The 19,214-nt window shown below is 36.0% G+C and overlaps 1 protein-coding gene across 1 annotated transcript; it reads right to left on the bottom strand.

Annotated features, from left to right (window-relative positions):
• Positions 1–7: 7 nt before the first annotated feature.
• On the bottom strand, positions 8–18,984 carry LOC308686747 (FYVE, RhoGEF and PH domain-containing protein 4-like; the record flags this gene model as incomplete). Its single annotated transcript, XM_081395182.1, has 10 exons — positions 18,882–18,984; positions 11,825–11,965; positions 10,219–10,381; positions 5,929–6,328; positions 3,397–3,486; positions 3,072–3,217; positions 2,826–2,982; positions 1,308–1,446; positions 1,170–1,228; positions 8–95 (listed from the first exon to the last, which is right to left on the bottom strand). Coding segments are annotated over exons 3-10 (1,156 nt in total), but the record flags the coding sequence as incomplete, so codon positions are not given.
• Between the last annotated feature and the right edge of the window lie 230 nt (positions 18,985–19,214).

Below are 19,214 nucleotides of genomic sequence, written 5' to 3'. Positions count from 1 at the left end.
ATATGACCCTCCTTTATTAACTCATTCGAGGGGTTCACGATGTCCTCTTCTTCTCCCAACATCTCATAAATTTCTAACAATTTCTTAAGGTTTTCCTAAGAGATAAAGAGAAAGACCAAAAACAGAAACATTAATGAAGTGGTCTTCCTTTTCAATTTCAAGAGATAAGCAAATTTTTATTTTTACATGAGCATTGGCTGCATTAATTTTAAAAATACAGCTTTTTAGCCTGATTTGAAGTTTCAAAACATTTAGGAGAATTTATAAAAAAAAAAAAAAAAAAAAAAAAATTATATATATATATATATATATATATATATATATATATATATATATATATATATATATATATATATATATATATATATATATATATATATATATATATATACTGTATATATATATATATATATATATATATATATATACTGTATATATATATATATATATATATATATATATATATATATATATATATATATATTTGGAGATGTTATAGAAATTCTATATAAAACAATAGTGGATTTAACATCAAAATTGAACGTCTAATGTTAAAATGTATGTTTTAAATGTAACCTTTTCCCTTAAAATACTTTGGTCGGTTTAAGAATAATTTATGCAATTTTATATTATTAATTTAAAATAATTAAAAGAGCAGTTTTATGTCTATATGTCTGTCAACTGGTCAAGACTGATATGGGATTTAAATAATTAATTAGTCACAAGTAAAGAAATACTTTTTACTTTTTAAAAAGAGAGTAATTAGTGTAGTAATATAATTACACTGCTCAAAATGTAATCAGAATCTAGTAATTAATTACTTTTTTAGTGTTTTTGTGTGTGTTTGGGAACACAATCGTCCAAGACAGTTCTGAGGTAATTATACTGAACCACTTTGACAACAGACTTTGGCTAAGGCATTTCAGAATTTCATTTTCATCATAGTTTATGCGCAAGTTTTCTTATTGGATAAAAAAGTTGTATCCGCCTCAATTGAGCGCATACGTTTTTTATGCAAATTTTTTTAATCAATGCGCATTCTTGCTGTTTCCATCCAACGTTTTTTTTTATGCAATATCCCAAACTGCACATAAAAATGGGTGGATGTAAGAATAGCTAATGAGACATAATCTAGAGATTCAGTTGTACAGCAGAGGAAAAACACTCACTGATTTCTTAATGGCAGTGTTGGAATGCGTGGCAGCCATGGAAATAATCTCTAAAGACTCTGCAAAGACAAAGATTTCATATTTAAGAAAGGTCACGTTTAACGACGGTCTTAGAAACCTGTTCACTCCTGAACTTACTTTCAGCATCCCGCCGGTCTATGTGATCCTGTGGAAGTTTCTTCAGATAGTCTTTGAGCAGCATCTCGTATCGTGGCACTCTCTGAACAGGCTCCAACATGTGATTCTGCAGCGTCAGACTGCCACACACTTCTTGAGACTAAACACACAAACATGCACTCATGAATCCACAAACAATAAAGAAGGCAAAAAGGTATATCGGATATACAGATATATCGAGACAGAGTAAAGACAACGGCCAGGGCTGCGTTTCTCAAAAGTATCGTAAGCCTAAGTAGATCGTACAGAACCAATGGCACCAATGGTCTCTATGATCAACTTAGCTCACAATGTTTTTGAGAAGCACAGTCCTGGGCAATTAATCCAGCCACAATTTAGAGGCTTCATAAATTGTGGGTAGTTCTAGACTAAATGTTTTCCTAGGGCAATTTTCCTGGTTGCATTCACACCGCCAGTAGGAGCTCTGACGTAAGCTGGCCGTCAGTGACGTCATTTAAGCATGGCATTCAACAACTCCATAGCATAAAGGTTGAGAAGTGTCTGGACTTCGGCGTCAGTCCATCTATCGCTGTTTTCAATGTTTGTGGAGTCAGTTCATTAAGTAAACGTAGACTGGAACTTTTTTTAAAAGCCGTTTAAACACACAGTGTTTCGTATGGCATGCGTTCGGCTAATCAACCTACACTTATGTCACTGGTAGTTCCTATTGTGCTGGGTTAGAGCCCTACTCTGAAGTAGGAGCTAATTCCTATAAACTAAAATCGTTCCCAGTTCCTGTGGTGCGAAAAGCAGGTACTTCCACCAATAGTTATAGGAACTATGAAAACATTCTTCTGCTGTAAAAGGCCCTTTTGTCTATTTTTTAATTATTGGAGGTAGTTCTCTTTTATATCAGGTATAAAATCTACCAACATCCTGACCTTATCAAGAAATATTAACATTTTTTTGCGTGTTTTCCAAAAATTGTGAAATTTATTTTGCTATATATTTTGTACAATAAATTAACTTAAAGGAGAAGTTCACTTTTAAAATGAAAATTATGTCATCATATACTCACCCTCATGTTGTTTCAAACCTGTATGAATTTCTTTCTTCTGCTGAACAGAAAGGAAGATATTTAGAAGAATGTCAGTAACCAGACAGTTTTTGGGTCCCATTGACTTCCATAGTATATTCTTTTCCTACTATGGAAGTCAATGGGACCCAAAAACTGCCTGGTTACTGACATTCTTCTAAATATCTTCCTTTCTGTTCAGCAGAAGAAAGAAATTCATACAGGTTTGAAACATCATGAGGGTGATTATATGATGACAGAATTTTCATTTTAAAAGTGAACTTCTCCTTTAATTTCAACTTTTAATTACACTGAATAACACTGAATTTCTCATTTAATATTAAATTGTATTATATGATTTAATTCTATTGGCATTCCAGTAGTCATCCAGCTCTCTGGTTATTAAAAAAAAAAAAAAAAAAAAAAAAAAAAAAAACATGTTTAATACATGCATCAGTGATCACCTGGATCTCCAGAATGATAGCTTTAAATGGAGGTGATCGCTCTGTCCATTGCTTCACCAGATCCATGGCATGGTCAAAGTTCCTCACATACTCAGCGTACATCTTCAGGAAGGGAGTGAGCTTCTGTAGGATGTCCCCAATGCGAGGTGTTGACGTCCTGGTAGAAAAGTCTCCGAGCATTAAGACCATACTTCTTCCAATTAAACCAAAACTAATGTCCACAAAGTGAGAGTGTGAATGCCTTACCATTCTCCCATGCGTTTTTCCAGGGCAGGCAGAAGGAACTGGCTGTGGAAGGCATTAATGGAAGAGATGTTGGAAAAGATTTTCATCACCACATCCACGGGGAATGTGTCTTTTCTTGCCTCTTCTATCAGCTTGGCATAAAACACCTGCACAGCAGGGCCAGAGTTAGATGATGTATGATCTGTGTGCTTACTACTAGCTTTAAAATGTTCAGATTGCCATATTGGAAAACAATGCACCTGGTTTCCCTCTTACAAGAGTTCAGTCAACCAAAAAAAATATATGCATTGCATGCCCTCATGAAAGAAACTAAATGAGCACTTACCTTATCTAATAAGTTAAGTCGTGTAACATAGGCCTTCTCTGTCTGCAGAAGTTCATTCGCTATCTTGTAGAGCTTCTGCTCATTGGTTTCCTAAACAAAAGAGGTTCGATATATTAACTATATTGTATCAGATGCAAATGAAAATCAGTTATCATCTCTTTATACTTTCATGATGCGATTCATGCAAATGTTGGTGTTAAAGATCTGAGGGTGAATGTCCCAAATATAATCAAATTTAACAAAAAAAAAGAAAAAGAAAAAAATATAATTATAACTATATTATAACTATGTTTGAATAGTGAAATTCTTTCATGACATTTAAGCAATTTTTCCCCAATTGCCATTATTGTAATGTGTCCAGATACTTTACTTTTGAGTTTGTTATACTTATGAGAATCTAGTGTGAATCACCATTTAGAATAATAATAACTTTAATAATCATATATTTTCTTAATAAAAAAGAAAAAAATGGACATAATTAATAGCAGTACAACAAATACTAGTATTATTTATATACTAATGAAAATAATGTCATAATTTAAAAAAATATATTAGTCTTTTAGCAAAATATAAATTATCATTTGAGGTTAGAACATGACCTTTATTCACCATCAAATGTTTTTTTTTTTACACAAGTTTGATTTCAAACTTTTACAACTCTACTTGAAGCACTATAAATTATTCAGATTGTCTAAAGTTCTGAGCTTTAAGCTCATTTGAACTTAAATTATACAAGAGATTTTTGTTGGATTTTGCTGAGAGGGAACTAACACTGCAGAAATCCTTTGTTGTGTCACCCAGCTCAGCACAGCAGCTCACATGGCTGAAGGGAAACAGAACTCTGAACATAAAGGTCAAGGGCAAAGCCAATTCAGAAGTTGACTCCCACTCCACCTACATTCCTCACCTCACCATAACATTTCTTCCCCTCTTTCTCGCTATCACACCCATACACGATGAACGTCCACTGGCATACGCACACTGTACACATTGAGGTCTGTTAAAGGAACTTCCTGATGCACACTGACCATAAAGAGTTCTAGTATCTGACTGTCAGCACTCTGAAGACACATAGCCTATCTTTTCTTATCAGAATCTACAACCTCAGCTCACATAAATAACCATTGAACTGTTTCGGACACCCTGCACCACTTAGCCGATGAAAGAAACCAACTAACTTCCAATATATCCAGCTTTTGGCACAATTGACTGAAGAATATTGTTGAAACGTACCTCAGAGGACAGGAAATGAAAGGATGGATAAGAGGAAACAAGTAAAGCCAATGAAAGAGGTTCTGGCATGGACAGAAGATGGAAGGTCTGTGTTCTAGAAGCTTCACAGATGTTCACATTCACAGAAAAACTTTACATTTTATGAAAGAACATTTTATTTTATTTTATTTTATTGATAAAATGCATAAAACAATAAAACAATCTAATTCTTTTTTTAAATTACTATTAAAATAATATATAAAATAATAACTACAAAATTACAAGTATGTGAATTTTATAGTGACCAAAAATATTAATAATAATAAAAAAATAAACACATACTAAACGCAATTAATTAATATCAAAATAATGAAACTATGAAATAATACAAATGGAAGTGAATCCATCCATCCAGATGATGGATGGATGGATGGATGGACGGACGGATGGATATTTAATTATTATTATTATTATTATTATTATTATTATATATTTAATTATTATATATATATATATATATATATATATATATATATATATATATATATATATATATATATATATATATATATATATATATATATATATATATATAAAATGATAATAATAATAATAAATATATATATAATAATAATAATAATAATTATTATTATAAATATATATATATATATATATATATATATATATATATATATAATATTATTATTATCATTATCATTTTATATATATCTCATCATCATCAATATCTATATATCTCATTATTAATATATATATATATATATATATATATATATATATATATATATATAATGATGATAATAATAATAATAATATTATATATATATATCATCAATCTCTCTCTCTCTATATATATATATATACACAGATAACAAGATATATAAAGATTATATATATATATATACAGTTGCTATATAGCAAACAATTTTAATGAAATACATATATTTATTGATTTTCATTAAAATTGGTCATATATAGCAACTGTATTTAAAAGCAAAAAAAAAAAAAAAAAACCTGAACGCATTAATCCATCTGCAATGTTTTCTTTAGAGGAAATGAAGGCCTGGTCTGTAAGGCAACAGGTCAAAAACCGAGACTCATGTAAACGTCAGCATGTAAATCTAGCGGATGAGACAGCACATTGCACATAGCCGGGCCTGAGGTGTCAAATAACTTTCAGTGTGAGAGTCAATACCGACTCCATAACCACACTCACACACACTGACAATATCTGAGATGATCTTTGCAGTATTATGACAAAGTATGCCTCACCAATCCCCTCAGATAACAAAAATCTCTTACCTTCTGCTCAGGGATGCTGTTCATCACCACGTCCTGCTGCTCAGGTGCTTTCCTCTCCGGCTCTTCGGCCTGGTCAATGCGAGCATGAGGCAGATCTACACAGTCCTCGTCCATTACTGCCCTCTCAGCCGTATTGGCGGCATCTCCATTCAGCAGTGCCTGCGTTTCTATCCTCACGACCGGAACTGTGTCGTGCGTAACTCCATCCATGTCCCGCTCTCTGTTCATTTGTGTTAGAACCCCATTGGGGGGTTTGAGAGCATGACGTGGGCTGTTCGCACCGGAGCTGGAGTCTGTGGGCTGCTCCGTCTGTCTCTGGTAGTTCTTATGAGGCGGGCTGGAGTTAGGAGATCTGCTGACCTGCTTCAGTGGAGCGCCCTCCCTCCGACTGTCTGTGTGACTGTGTGTTTGAGAGAGAGAGAGTAAGGAAGGTCACCTTATTTAAAGTCAGAGGACTCGTCTGTACCCAACAACAAACTTTTACGACGAACAGTGCGAACGGAAAGATGCAGAGAAAAATGTGTTGTGCATGTAAGTGTGATCTTAAATATTAAGTGTTGAACAAACTTCCTCTGTCTGCGTGTGTGTTGCAGGGGACGTCGTGTGAATGTGTGAGTCATGGGAGTAGTGGAGGAAAAGAGGATAGGAGGAGGATGGGAGGAACAGGGAGGGTGAGGAGAGGTATAGAACTCGGCTGCAGAGCGTCCCGTGAGACGCGGCTGCCCTACTTCAGAATACATGCCAACATGCAAGCGAGCGCACACACACACATATTCACACACTCAAGAGAGTGAGATGGTCTTTCTCTTTTGAACAAAATGCTTTCAGGAACAGTGGAAGCAAACTATTAAATATGTAAGAGATCAAATGCAGTGCATCCAGAGAGACTAGTCACGCTTTTATCATCCTGAAGAGGTTTTTTTTGTGGTAATGACCAGCTGACTGTATATGATCCCACATGGCTACTTAATAAATAAATAAAATGGACCTGAAATATTGATTCAAGCTGAAATTATTTTACTACGTGATAAGAAACATGAGAAGATCTGCTCCATCAAATGGAGTCACTTTGACCAGAGAAATGTTTCATGCACTTAATGAAAAGGGAAAGTCTCAGCTTTCTATTCATGTAATTATTTAGTTTTGACTTCTTGACTCCGCTTCAAAATATGAGATATTCAAATATTTTACATATATATACAAAACATATTACAATATATAATATATTATAATCAAGACAATTGGTGTACACCACATTAAAAAGTGTCAACAGCATTTATTGTTTAATTTCAGAAGTAAAGAAACAAGTAAAAAATTACCATAGAGAAAGCTGAGACTTTGTTTCTTCAAAAACAACAACAACAACATCTTAGCATCGCATCTCCACTAATGCCGAGTCGAAATGATCATGTCAAATCTAGCGATAGACCGATCATTAAGTATCCCAGAGAGCGGCATAATACGAATACTTTACTTCAATAATGAATAATAAACAATAGGGATGCACAATATAGAAATTGTGACAATAACAATAGTACATATTTTTGTTGTGGACAATAACTGATATAATTTGCTTCTAATAACATCCTAATCAGACCAATTCTGATATAAAGATATGATCATTTTGGACGATATGGTCACTGATATATTGTGCATCCCTAATAATAATAATCAGAACTCCACATAAGTAAACCGTAAAAACGTGATACATTCATAACTTCATGTAAGCAAGAATAAACCGAACAAAATGAAAGCCACAACATAAGGCTTTGCGGTACATGCACACACACAAGCGCACACACACAAGCACACACACACAGATATCCTGCACCTCCAGCTGTTTCCCTGTCTATGGCCCACCTGCCCTCTAGATCAGATAGCGTTTCCTGTGAGATAGAGAACAGAGATGTGGATCTGAGTGCACCACAGTTAACACTCCAGATTACAGACGGCTATTAATATACCGCTGAGCTCTGGACCGCTGAGACAGATTAATATATGCCATCTAATATATTGTTCAGTGTTTCGCTCAAAACGCTTCAGACCTGTGGATTGCTAACACAATCTAAGTCTTATTAATCTGGTACGATAAAATGTAATTACATCCTAGGCAAAAATTTTGCTATCACACAAGTAGGACAGTATGGATTTCATTGTTTTTTCCCATGAGGTTGTAAACCAACCCCATGCAGTTGTCTGGGGTCATGGCTCTTTGTTTAGCATTCATACAGTAAGTATGTGTCGGACCAGGCCAAACAGCTGCAGAAATTTTAGACCCTGGTTTACTCCATCAACCCTTGCTCCCTCACTTTGCTTCAGAGCTTACAGGATGAATTCCTGCACAGATTCTGACCCACACACAAAACAATGCACTAGAAAGGCAGGCAAAACAGGATAAGGGCTCGCAGGGAATTATTTGTGCGGAACTGGGGTTAATGGTCAGTCCATTTTGTTACGGTGGCCATTTGGTTTCATATGAGCAAACTCAGTGACCTGACACCAATGCTAAGCTACAGACTTATAGCAGATGACTGTAGTGAATATTACAGCAGTAAAGCAGATGCATCATGGTTAAGGGCCATTAGTGCTTAAACCCACATAACAATAGTAAAAACAGTAATCAAGAGGCTTATACATTTCATAAAACAGCAGCGAAAGCAATATGATAGAAGACACCAATGTTTATTAAATAATGTATTAATAATAAATCAGAATAAACAATTCTTCTGCCAATAATACAGTTAAATAAATAAGCCTAAATGTAGGCTGTTTATGCAACGTACAGATCAAAGATCATTCTATGAATAGTGCAACTTGAACTTGGTATTAAAATTCAACTTGGTATTATAGAATTCAAATCAAATGCGTCTGTAAATATACAATAAAAAAAACTTCCTGACTAACTAAATATATTTGGTACAATGGGACCATGAGTGTCCTTGGAAATTAGATGTTCATAGTTGTTTTGCTATAGAAAATTTACACACAGTTGTCCCTAATGTGATTTTGGAAACTGTTGTATGCTTTTTAAACATATGACGCAACATAACTACTACAAGGATGTGAGTTTATGTGTTTAGACATGAATTAGTGTTCAACATATGTTTAAATAATTCAAGGATTTCAAAATTCATGTTTGAGTGACAGTGTAAATAATGTTCAGAGGTGTAAAGAGTTCCTGAAAACCATATTTGAGTAAAAATACAGATACTTTACAGTTAAAATTACTCCATTACAAGTTACACGTCACCAATTCCAATAAGACTTGAGTAAAAGTCTAACCCTCAGTTTCACAAGCCTTGTTTGAGCTGTCTTAACCGAAATCCACTTGTACTGGCATAAAACATGTCATTGCAATAGTTTTGTCTCAAGATGATTTTTTTCTAAGGCATGTTTATAAAAGCTACTTAAATGTCCTAACTGATCAAAATCCTAATCCTGGCTTAATCTAAGGCCTGTGTGTGAAACCAGTATCTGATTTTAACAGTACTTGAGTATTTTACTAGTACTAAACGTGGGCTCAAACATGCACTAGTCCTCAACAACTAAGAGACACGCTATACACCACTATTAATGTTGTAGATTAACATGTGAAGTCTCTTCAGCCACAGACCATAAACTCTTAAAAACCTATTAGAAATTCCAAAGGGAGAGGTTGGCCTACAAATGAATGAACAGCTCTATTGGCAGTAAAATATAATTTAGAGTAAGACATGAGCCATTCAAAAGTATCAATCTTTGCACACTGAAGTACGCAGCTTTAAGCACTTTCAATGTAGTTGTACCAGAAAAAAAGATGGCTAGGCATAAATTGATAAATTAATCTTACCTCTCGTGTTGAAGTTATCAAACACAAAAGTAAATGTCTCATACAAAACCAGTTCTTTCCACAATGCTTAAGAAACACAGAATTGTACACTGAACGTTAAAGTTACAACTAACTTCTGCTTTTTTATCTTCTTGTGTAAGGTCAAAGAAGAAGATACATGTGTGTTGATATATTTTTGATTTTCCTGAACTGTTTTTACAACCTTTGTGAGACATTTGTTCTTTCAGAAAAAAATAAAAATAGATCTTACTGACCCAAACTTTTGAATGGTAGTGTACCCATGAACTCAAACTATAGGGCAGAATCTATATGTCAAACACTGATCATCAGCCAGACGCGTTTATCCAAAGCGACTTACAGTGTTTTCAAGGTAAACTTCAGGAAAACCAAACAAGATCAATTAACTTATTTGTGAGAATGTCAGTAAAAGAGAAAAGAGAAGTAGAAAATGATCCGTTTACCTGTTCACCTCAAAGCGACTGATGAGGTTGGACACCCGGCCCTTCCCTACTCCTCCTTCTACTCCTCCCCCCTCCATGCTGGGTATGATGAGTAACGTTCCAGCAGCCAGAGGAAAGGAGACTTCCGTCAAAGGACTCTGAAGGTGTGCTGGCTTAGGAGGAACTGCAGAAAATCACAAAGAGAACAGAGATTATTTTTACAAGCTATAGCAAACAGCATGGAAGGTGAAAAGAGATTGAGATTGGAATAGTCTTCCATCGGCACAGATCCTCAGCAGAGACCACAAAAACCAGACAGGTCCTCCGCACAGACCCTATTGCCAGCTTTCGGCTCCATGCCTGCATGATGAATTGATCTTCAAGTAAAAGGAACTGAATGAATATTTGAATCCTACAGATCCTGATCTGAATTCTGACTTGTGATGCCACCTGAATCATAATGACACCATGTTCGTTCATTGGCTAGAGGAGAACTGGCCCCCCGACTGAGCCTGGTTTCTCCCAAGGTTTGTTTTCTCCATTCTGTCACCTGATGAAGTTTGGGTTCCTTGCCACTGTCGCCTCTGGCTTGCTTAGTTGGGGGTCACTTAATATTCAACAATATTATTGATCTGACTGTACTGACGCTGTTGTATGAGAACTGAACTGAGCTGGACGATGACAATATTTTTGGCAGAACTACTTTATAGATGAAATGAATATTTCTATGAAATATTTTCTCATATTGAACCCCTCAGTGAAGAAGTTTTAAGGAAGCACTTGGTTTAATGTTATTAAACTGGAAGCTGTAATCACCACAAGGTGGCAGTGCAGCTTTAGTGTGTTGCGATGGAACCTGATAATTCTCAGCAAGGTGAGATCAAGTGCATCTGGAAGCAGGCTTCTGTCTCTACCTGTGGTGAGCAAATCACAGCTAATCTCAGTCAATCTTATGGGCTGGAGATACTGCAGAGCTCAAGGCTCCATCCAGATATAAATAGTGGGTGCCCACTCAATTCACACATCTCTAATTAAGTGAGTGTGGTCTTTGAGGTTTAAGTCAGTGGACTTTTTGCCTTTAATTTTACATGGGAATATAGAGGAACGATACAATTTCTGATCTATGAAGGAGGAATTCTGTTCCGGCCCAGTGTCGATCTTTGAAACATTTTGAAACCAACAATCGTATATGCAGTCAATGTTCTGAACACTTTTCAGTAAACATGAAGAGTAAAGACATTATTACAGTCTAGGATTGTCTATTTTTTTTTTTTAAAACCAAAGGAACTTCACAAATGTTTAACTGTGACGCAAATCACTAGGAAATCATTCACACTTTTCAAACACACTCTGCTTAGTAATCAAGCTTGGGTTCAAGGACACTCTGAGAATGCTTTACTCGTTTCAGCAGTGTTATTTCAGCATTAATCAGTAGCCATGCTGATTTGAATTCCGTTAGTGGTAACATTTAGTGTTCAGAGACTGTTGTAAAGGGGAAGACGTGTTTGTGTGTAGTGGTTTAGCATGTACTTCTGGTAAATTTGTATGGATATGCATGAGTAGTTATCAACACTGTGGAACTGAGTAAGGATTTATGCGTGTATGCATATTGTGCGCAACTCTCTACCTTGTGGTTTGGGATGCAGTGGTGGCCGTTTGTCTGAAACTCTTCCATTTACTCCAGTTTGGCTCTTGTTGCTGAATCTGCATCCACGATTCAACTTTTCATTTGGACGACCTTGCTCATCAGGACTGCTGCTGCCAACAGCTGCAAGAGACAAAAGAAGGATGGAAATAAATGGAATGGTAGCCATTTCAAAAGCAGTTTATTTGATATACTGTAAAAGCCATACTGTATGCAGACTTCAATTGAATAATATGAACACGCAAATAGGCTTCTGGCTTCTGTGCAGAAGTGAAATGCAAGAGGTCTGTTTTTTGTGCTCCTGATCTCAGTCAGGGCTGGAATAAAAGTGGCCTTGAAACTAAAAGTGACTTCAACTTGAAACAAAAAGCTAAAAATAACCACAAGTTCCTCTGCGTCAATTGCAGAACAAGCAAAGTTGTTCAGATTGTTTGGATGATCAATATTCAACCTATGAGGAAGCTTTTTTGTTCACCTCAACCAAGAAATGTTTCCTGAAAAATGTTTCCTGAAGCTTTAGCAAACAAGGCACGCACATATCTGTAGACAATGACAGATGGCCTAGAAAAGCTCAGATCTAAAAATGACATGGGTCATTATGTTGCACATGAGGAATTCAGTTCTGTTTTAAATATGGAAAAATAACTGCATGTAAATTATCTTAGTTCTATGGATGGTTGTTTCCGCGACGGAATAGAAAACATGTAAAATAACTTTTTTTCTCATGTGGTTCTCACATTGTACGAGCAAAACTTCAATCATTCCAAAACATCAGTACATTTTTGTAATGTATATGTATAATGTAAGTATATGCACTCTTTATTCCATTACTTTTGTGATAAGTGATCCAGTTACTCATTATATTTTGCATGGCACCTAACTTTTTCTGCAGCAGTTTATTTCTGCTACAGAAGATGTGATATCGCCATCTATGGGGCATAGAGTGTACTATATATTGTGCGTTTTGCCCTTACCCAAACTTGTCAACAAGGCTACTTTACGCAAATGTGATGCATTAGCAGGTAGTTGCTGAATCGCAGGTGTTTCATTTGAGATGAAAACATGACTGAAACAAGTGATGACGAAGGAGGAGTTATCAGCAGAACTGACATCTGACAGGAGTTATCACATCCTGATGTCACATGTCTTTACGGGATGTGTGTGAACGCACTCACAGATTCCAGAAAATCACTGGCAGAGTGAACGAACCAAAATCAAACGATCCCGGGACACATTATCCGTGTATTTTCCGGAATCTCTGTGTGAAAGGGGCTTTAGTTGTTGAGGACTAGTGCATGTTTGAGTCTACATTCAGCACAAGTAAAATACTTAAGAGTATCTGACTTTAACAGTACTCAAGACCTTTACTCAAGTCATATTGGAATTGGTGACTTGTAACTTGTATAGCTTGTGAAAGTATTTTTTTGCTGTATGGCATCTGTACTTTTACTCAAGTATGGTTTTCAGGTCATTTTTACACTGATAAAATGTTAGGAGGGACTTGGATTTATCCTTTAGAAAATGACTTGATCTTAAAATGGTCTCTGGCAGGTTTTTTGGGGAAGCGGTTTAAAAATAAGAGGACCTGGTGATATCATCCAAAAAGTTATTTCAGAAGCTGAGCAAGTTGTTACTTTTTAATAGTAACATACATTGATGTTAAGAAATGAAGTTAACGTGACTTGTCCTCCGTAATGTACTTTCATGTGAAGCAGAAAATACTTTCACATACTGCAACTGCAGCTGCATAGATGGCATTTATGGGAGAGTTCATGTAAGATTTTGCTGATTTAAATGTGAATTTGGCAAGCAGTTTTTTAAACTTCAGTATTTCCCCATTTAAGTACTGTAGGTTAGACTGGGTAAACCCAGCCTGATCTGCCGGCGATTTGATTTCGCCCTGCAGCTCAGGCTGGAAACCTGTACATTTATCTCTGCTGCTTCATTTACAAATTTGCGGGAACCAATCACAAACTGGCTTATCCACCTGGCGCGCTATTGGTGGGTTTAATCCAATCCAATTCCAGAGCCGTTACGGCTCTGTCCAATTCCTTTTAACCTCTTGACGATGCTCAATGGCTTCTTTTTAGCAAACAACTCGCTCGAGTGGGTGTAAATACCACTAACTTTCATGTTTTTTTGCATAACCTGCAAAAATAGCTTGATTCCATTGCTGCTTCTGCAAACCGCTGATCAACACGTTTGGTTACACATTTCCTGCCTGGAGTTTTTGTGTCACTCTGTAAATGACGTCACCTGGATCGTTGGTCTGATTGGTTGAAGGACTATCCAATTGCGTACAGAGTCATTTGAACTATGCCCGTTGATCACGCCTCTTGTGCAGCAGAAAATACATAGCAGACTCCTTAGACCAATGTTCAATCTTAAAAGATTGAGCTTGGTCTGGTGATAGCCAGACTAACTGTAGGTAGGAGTTGGTATTGCATGGCTGAAGGCATTGCAAATATGGCCACAGAGTAAACTGACTTTGCTTTTCTATAAGAAATAAAAAAGCAATTGCATAAAATTTGCAGACAAAATAATAATGCCATTGCAACGTTGACATTATTAGTGCACAATGGAAGCTAGTTTCCGCCACAGAATAAAAATTAAAAAAGGTAACTGCGACTTTTTATCTCACAATTCTGACTTTTTTCTCACAATTGCGAGTTTACATCTCGCAATTCTGACTTTTTATCTCAGAATTGCGTGATATAAAGTCACAATTGTGTGTTATGAAGTCAGAATTGTGTGATATAAAGTCACAATTCCTTATAATTGGAGTGTTAATTGTGTGTTATAAAGTCCAATTATAAGGAATTGTGACTTTATAATCACACAATTCTGACTTCATAACACACAATTGCCACTTTATATCACGCAATTCTGAGATATTGTTATAGTGTGGGCTTCCCTATTCTCATAGAATCAGTATAGTAAAACTATTATTGTTAAAGCTACATCATCCTTGGGGAATGAATGGGGCTTTAGATTAAAAGAGTGCACATAGTTAACCCCTCCAAAATTCCTCAAAAAATGACTTGTAGACTCATAGTCAGAACAGCAAAAAGATTCATTTTGAGTCCATAACCATAAAATACACATGCACACACAACATTAACAGTTATATTGAAAGTCTAGCCCTCTTTTTTGACATCTTAGAAATCCTCATTTGGATGCAATAAACAGTAAATCCAAGTGTGTTGCTTTGTAAACCAGCTTGTCAAAGGCACGCATGCAAATGAAGAGCCCATGTCCTGTTAAATTAAAGCATGGGGATGTTAATGCATTAGTGAGCACAAAGATAGTCTTTCTATGGCTTTCTCAGCCCCTTTCTTCACTTAGGCCAATCTAAACATCTTAGGCCAATAGGCTGCATGGGACTGTCCGTGTCTGACAATGAATGATGCTGTTGTGCTGGCAGTAAATATATGGTGGTGGTGATGGTGTAAGAACAGCTTCATGTGTGATTGGTCCATTCATCTCAGTTTTGGCTCAGTTTGTGGCTAGGATTGAAACAAGCTTTCTTTTAAAGGAGAACTCCGGTCAATTTTAACATTGAGCTCATTTTTTTGTACATTTGGAGTGCTGTCAATACAGAGAACAACGACAAAAATCGGTCGATGTGATGTAAAAAATGATGTTATTTAAGCCAGCGCAAATACCTTTGTTTACATCCTGTTTTTCGGTTGAAGTCCAAAGTAGTCGATTGCCGAGTTCACGCGCGTGATCATAGGTACTAAACCTATGCGCGTGAACTCGGCAATCGACTACTTTGGACTTCACCGAAAACAGGATGTAAACAAAGGTATTTGCGCTGGCTTAAATAACATCATTTTTATACATTTCTTTCACATCTACTGCAGTCAGATCCACTCGTGTTCACTCAGAAGGAATCACTTACATTTTCTGTGCACTTGTAATGACACATCAAGGATGTTAAGAGGCTAAAAGCAGGTTTAGTACTTGCCCTATTGAAATCAACAGGGTGCAAATTTTAAAAATAGAATAACTCTGTGTAGGCAACACCGATTTTTGTCGTTGTTCTCTGTATTGACAGCACTCCAAATGTACAAAAAATGAGCTCAATGTTAAAATTGACCGGAGTTCTCCTTTAAGGCTGGGGAGAAAGCCTCTAAATGCCTGTATTTTAGTAGCTACATTTACTTTACATGGACGTTTTTTTTTGTTTCAACCGGAATGAAATCATTCTGATTGATAAATCCAAACAGTGTTTACATGAATTCTAAATTAAGTAACCGGGCTGATGTGTGCGTTTATGTCACAAAGCTTTAAAACAGACTTTCTTTTGACATGCGCTCACTGCACGAATATACCAAGTTTCCATTGTTGGTGCATACTAACCATCATCCTGTCATCGCTCGTTTTCTTTATTCGGGTCCAAATAAGGAGATGATGAGCACACAAAGATTTGTGTCGTGCTGTTATAGTTATCAAATGCCCCTTCCCGCGCCCAAAACAAGCTGTCTGCAGATGAGAGTCTAAAGCAAAGACTGTCCCGCACCACTTCAGGATATTTCAATTGGATTTGACCAATTCATACTGAATGACATGGTTACATGTGACTTTAACAATTTGTTGTTTTTTACTCTGCTACTAGTCAGATATTCCGATTACAAACGAATTATCAGGGTCCATGTAAACGCAGCTACTGATATCAGAATTTATTTCGATATCAGAGTCTAAAAATATATATATTTTTAATATATCCCCAGTGAGTTTGTCCGTATTTATTTATTGCCTGTTTACTCAATGACACAAAGTCTTATGCAAACATCTAGAAAACTTGCAACCATCCACAACACTAGCACTGTGACAGTGAGTTGTGCATAGGCAAGCTCCACCCATGCTTCCGTAAAATTTGGATTTGAATTAATATATAAAATATAAATTAATAAAAAATATTGTATTAATATACAAATGTTAATTTTTGTTAATAATTAAAGTACTACATTAAAATACTACAGAAAAGACAACAATAGTACTTTCCTACTAAGTATAAAAAAACTTGAAGAAACAGGCAAAAATCGTTAATATATAAGATTAAAGAGCCTGTTGTGCTTTCACACATTCGTTCTTAACACATTTCTCATTCTTTTTCTATTTAAAGGTCATGTGTGATCAGGGCCAGTTGTCAAAATGAAGAAGTTGCAACACTGCCGGAAAAGTTCTAATGCTACATGTGAAAAACATTGTAAAATTAATAGTTTGAACACTCACAGGTTTAGAAGATGCATTCTAACATAAATAAGAATGCTGTCAAACGGTATGAGCCAAAGTCCTGAAAAAGCCGACAACACACGGCTTAGTTGTAAACCTGTCACACAGGACTCAAAATGAAAATTGACACTGTGGAAAGAAATATCATCAAACTGGATAGATGCAAAGATGAAGAGCTTCTCTTCATCTGAACAGGTTAATTTTTAGACCTATTACAAGAAGAGTTAAAGATTTTCTTACTAAAATCAGACCAAACTCTGAAACTCTCGCTCTATCCGTTATATAGTTATGCGTGTCGTTATTTTACACAAGACAAATTACCATGGTTTTAACCTTTTTCGTCAAAGGTGCTTAAAGGCCATTTCCGGCAATTAGTATCATAGTTTTAACAGCATTTTGGTGCTGATGTCTGATGGTAAGATGGAAAGTGGTTGGAGAGGAGGTAGATTTACCAGAAAAGGCAGCTTGGCAATTTTGCTGGAATTAACTACCTGAGCTTGTTTGTATAAGCATACCTGCCTAACAAAACATCTAAAGCATCCTCAGGTGAACAATGCAGCTAACCTCAGGGCATGGCCTGGATCAGTCTATCTAACTGGCCTCTGAGTTACCATAGCAACCTCTTCCCATAATCCCCTGTCTGGGAAAAGCGATGAAATAGAAACTGTGCACATCACAACAGAGAAATCAACGGCACGTATATCTGTTAGAAATGTCTCGCTGGGTTTTTACAGCTGTAATGATAGAAGAGTGAGCCAGGTCGATGTCAAACCACGTGTGGCCTAGTGAATGTAAACTAATAATTGCAGCTAAAATGTGAGCATGGGAAAAAGTTCAAATGTTCCGCATTCCCAGAGTCGAAAACACAGATTTGTGCCAACTTTGGCATTCCTAGCTAAGTATAGAAAGGAAAAAGAAGTCTGTGGTCTGACCTGACATACTGTATACAGAGAGCTCAGTTAAAGATAATGGCTTCATTATCAGAACAACATCTGATACAGTAGCAACAGTTTGTTCCAGTAAAGGATTAATGTCTGACCTTTGGTCACTAAACTCATTTCATTTTTGCACATTGAAGTTTGACACATAACATCCACTTTTAACTAGTTATGGTTACAAAAAGCAACATAATTATCAACCTTACTTTGAATAGTAAAATTTCTAGGTTCTGTACTATCAATAAAAACCTTGTGGGAAAGTACCAACACAGAACAGCTCATTTAGTTCGCAAAACGAAGTGGGAACTGACCATAAGGAGCAGGAATAGCAAGCAAAAGTGTTTCAGAGCTTGTCCTGCAATACAGGAACATGAAGAGGCAATAAAAACTTGAAGGAAGTTAGAAATGCATGTATGTAAAATGCATTTCCTTTACCATGCAATAGTGCTAGATGAAAAATGCAAACTAACAAGACTGAAAAATGTGAACTACTTAAACTTGTTCTTACATGTAGGAAAACAAACCCACGAGAAAGTCAGAAATAAAGCAGACAGCTGACCAAATGTCTGAGGAAGACATAATTCTGCAGGAAAAAAATAAATGAAGTAGATTCATATTTAAAATATTCATGTAAATAACAGAACAATTACAAAATAAAATAAGATCAAAATGAATGCAATCTAACAATGTCACACTCACAAAGAATAAAACAAAAACTAATGCGTGTCAAAATACACAAAAGCTTTTTCAGCGTCCTCCGCTAATGTACTGTTGCCAAGTTGAATTATACTGTCAACCAATGAAAACACAGGACTAGCAGGGGTAAGGTTGTGATCAGTGTTAAACCCGAGTAATCTCACCTTCTGTCTGTTAAAATTAGTCCAAATAATCCCAGGACAATGAGTAAAATATAAGAGCCGTTTTCTTCATTCAAGCCATCCGGTTCTCTATAAACCACAGACTGACTGAAACTCTGCCACAAAGACACGAGGAAACGGCCCCTCCCTCTACACACACACACACACTGCACGCTCAAACGCAACTGGCCACTTGCTTTCAAACACCGTCATAACCAAAGGTCTCATGTCTTTTGTGCTGGAAATCTTTGTATTCTCACATTAGTTCACTCAACAATAAATTATAGTATAATATATATATATATATATATTTATTTATTGTTTCATTGAAAAGTC

This window comes from Scardinius erythrophthalmus (genome assembly GCF_964197995.2).
Source record: "Scardinius erythrophthalmus genome assembly, contig: HAP1_SCAFFOLD_728, whole genome shotgun sequence".
NCBI lineage: Eukaryota > Metazoa > Chordata > Actinopteri > Cypriniformes > Leuciscidae > Scardinius > Scardinius erythrophthalmus.
Note: the sequence above shows the minus strand (reverse complement) of the source record. Positions and strands in the feature narration are given on the sequence as shown.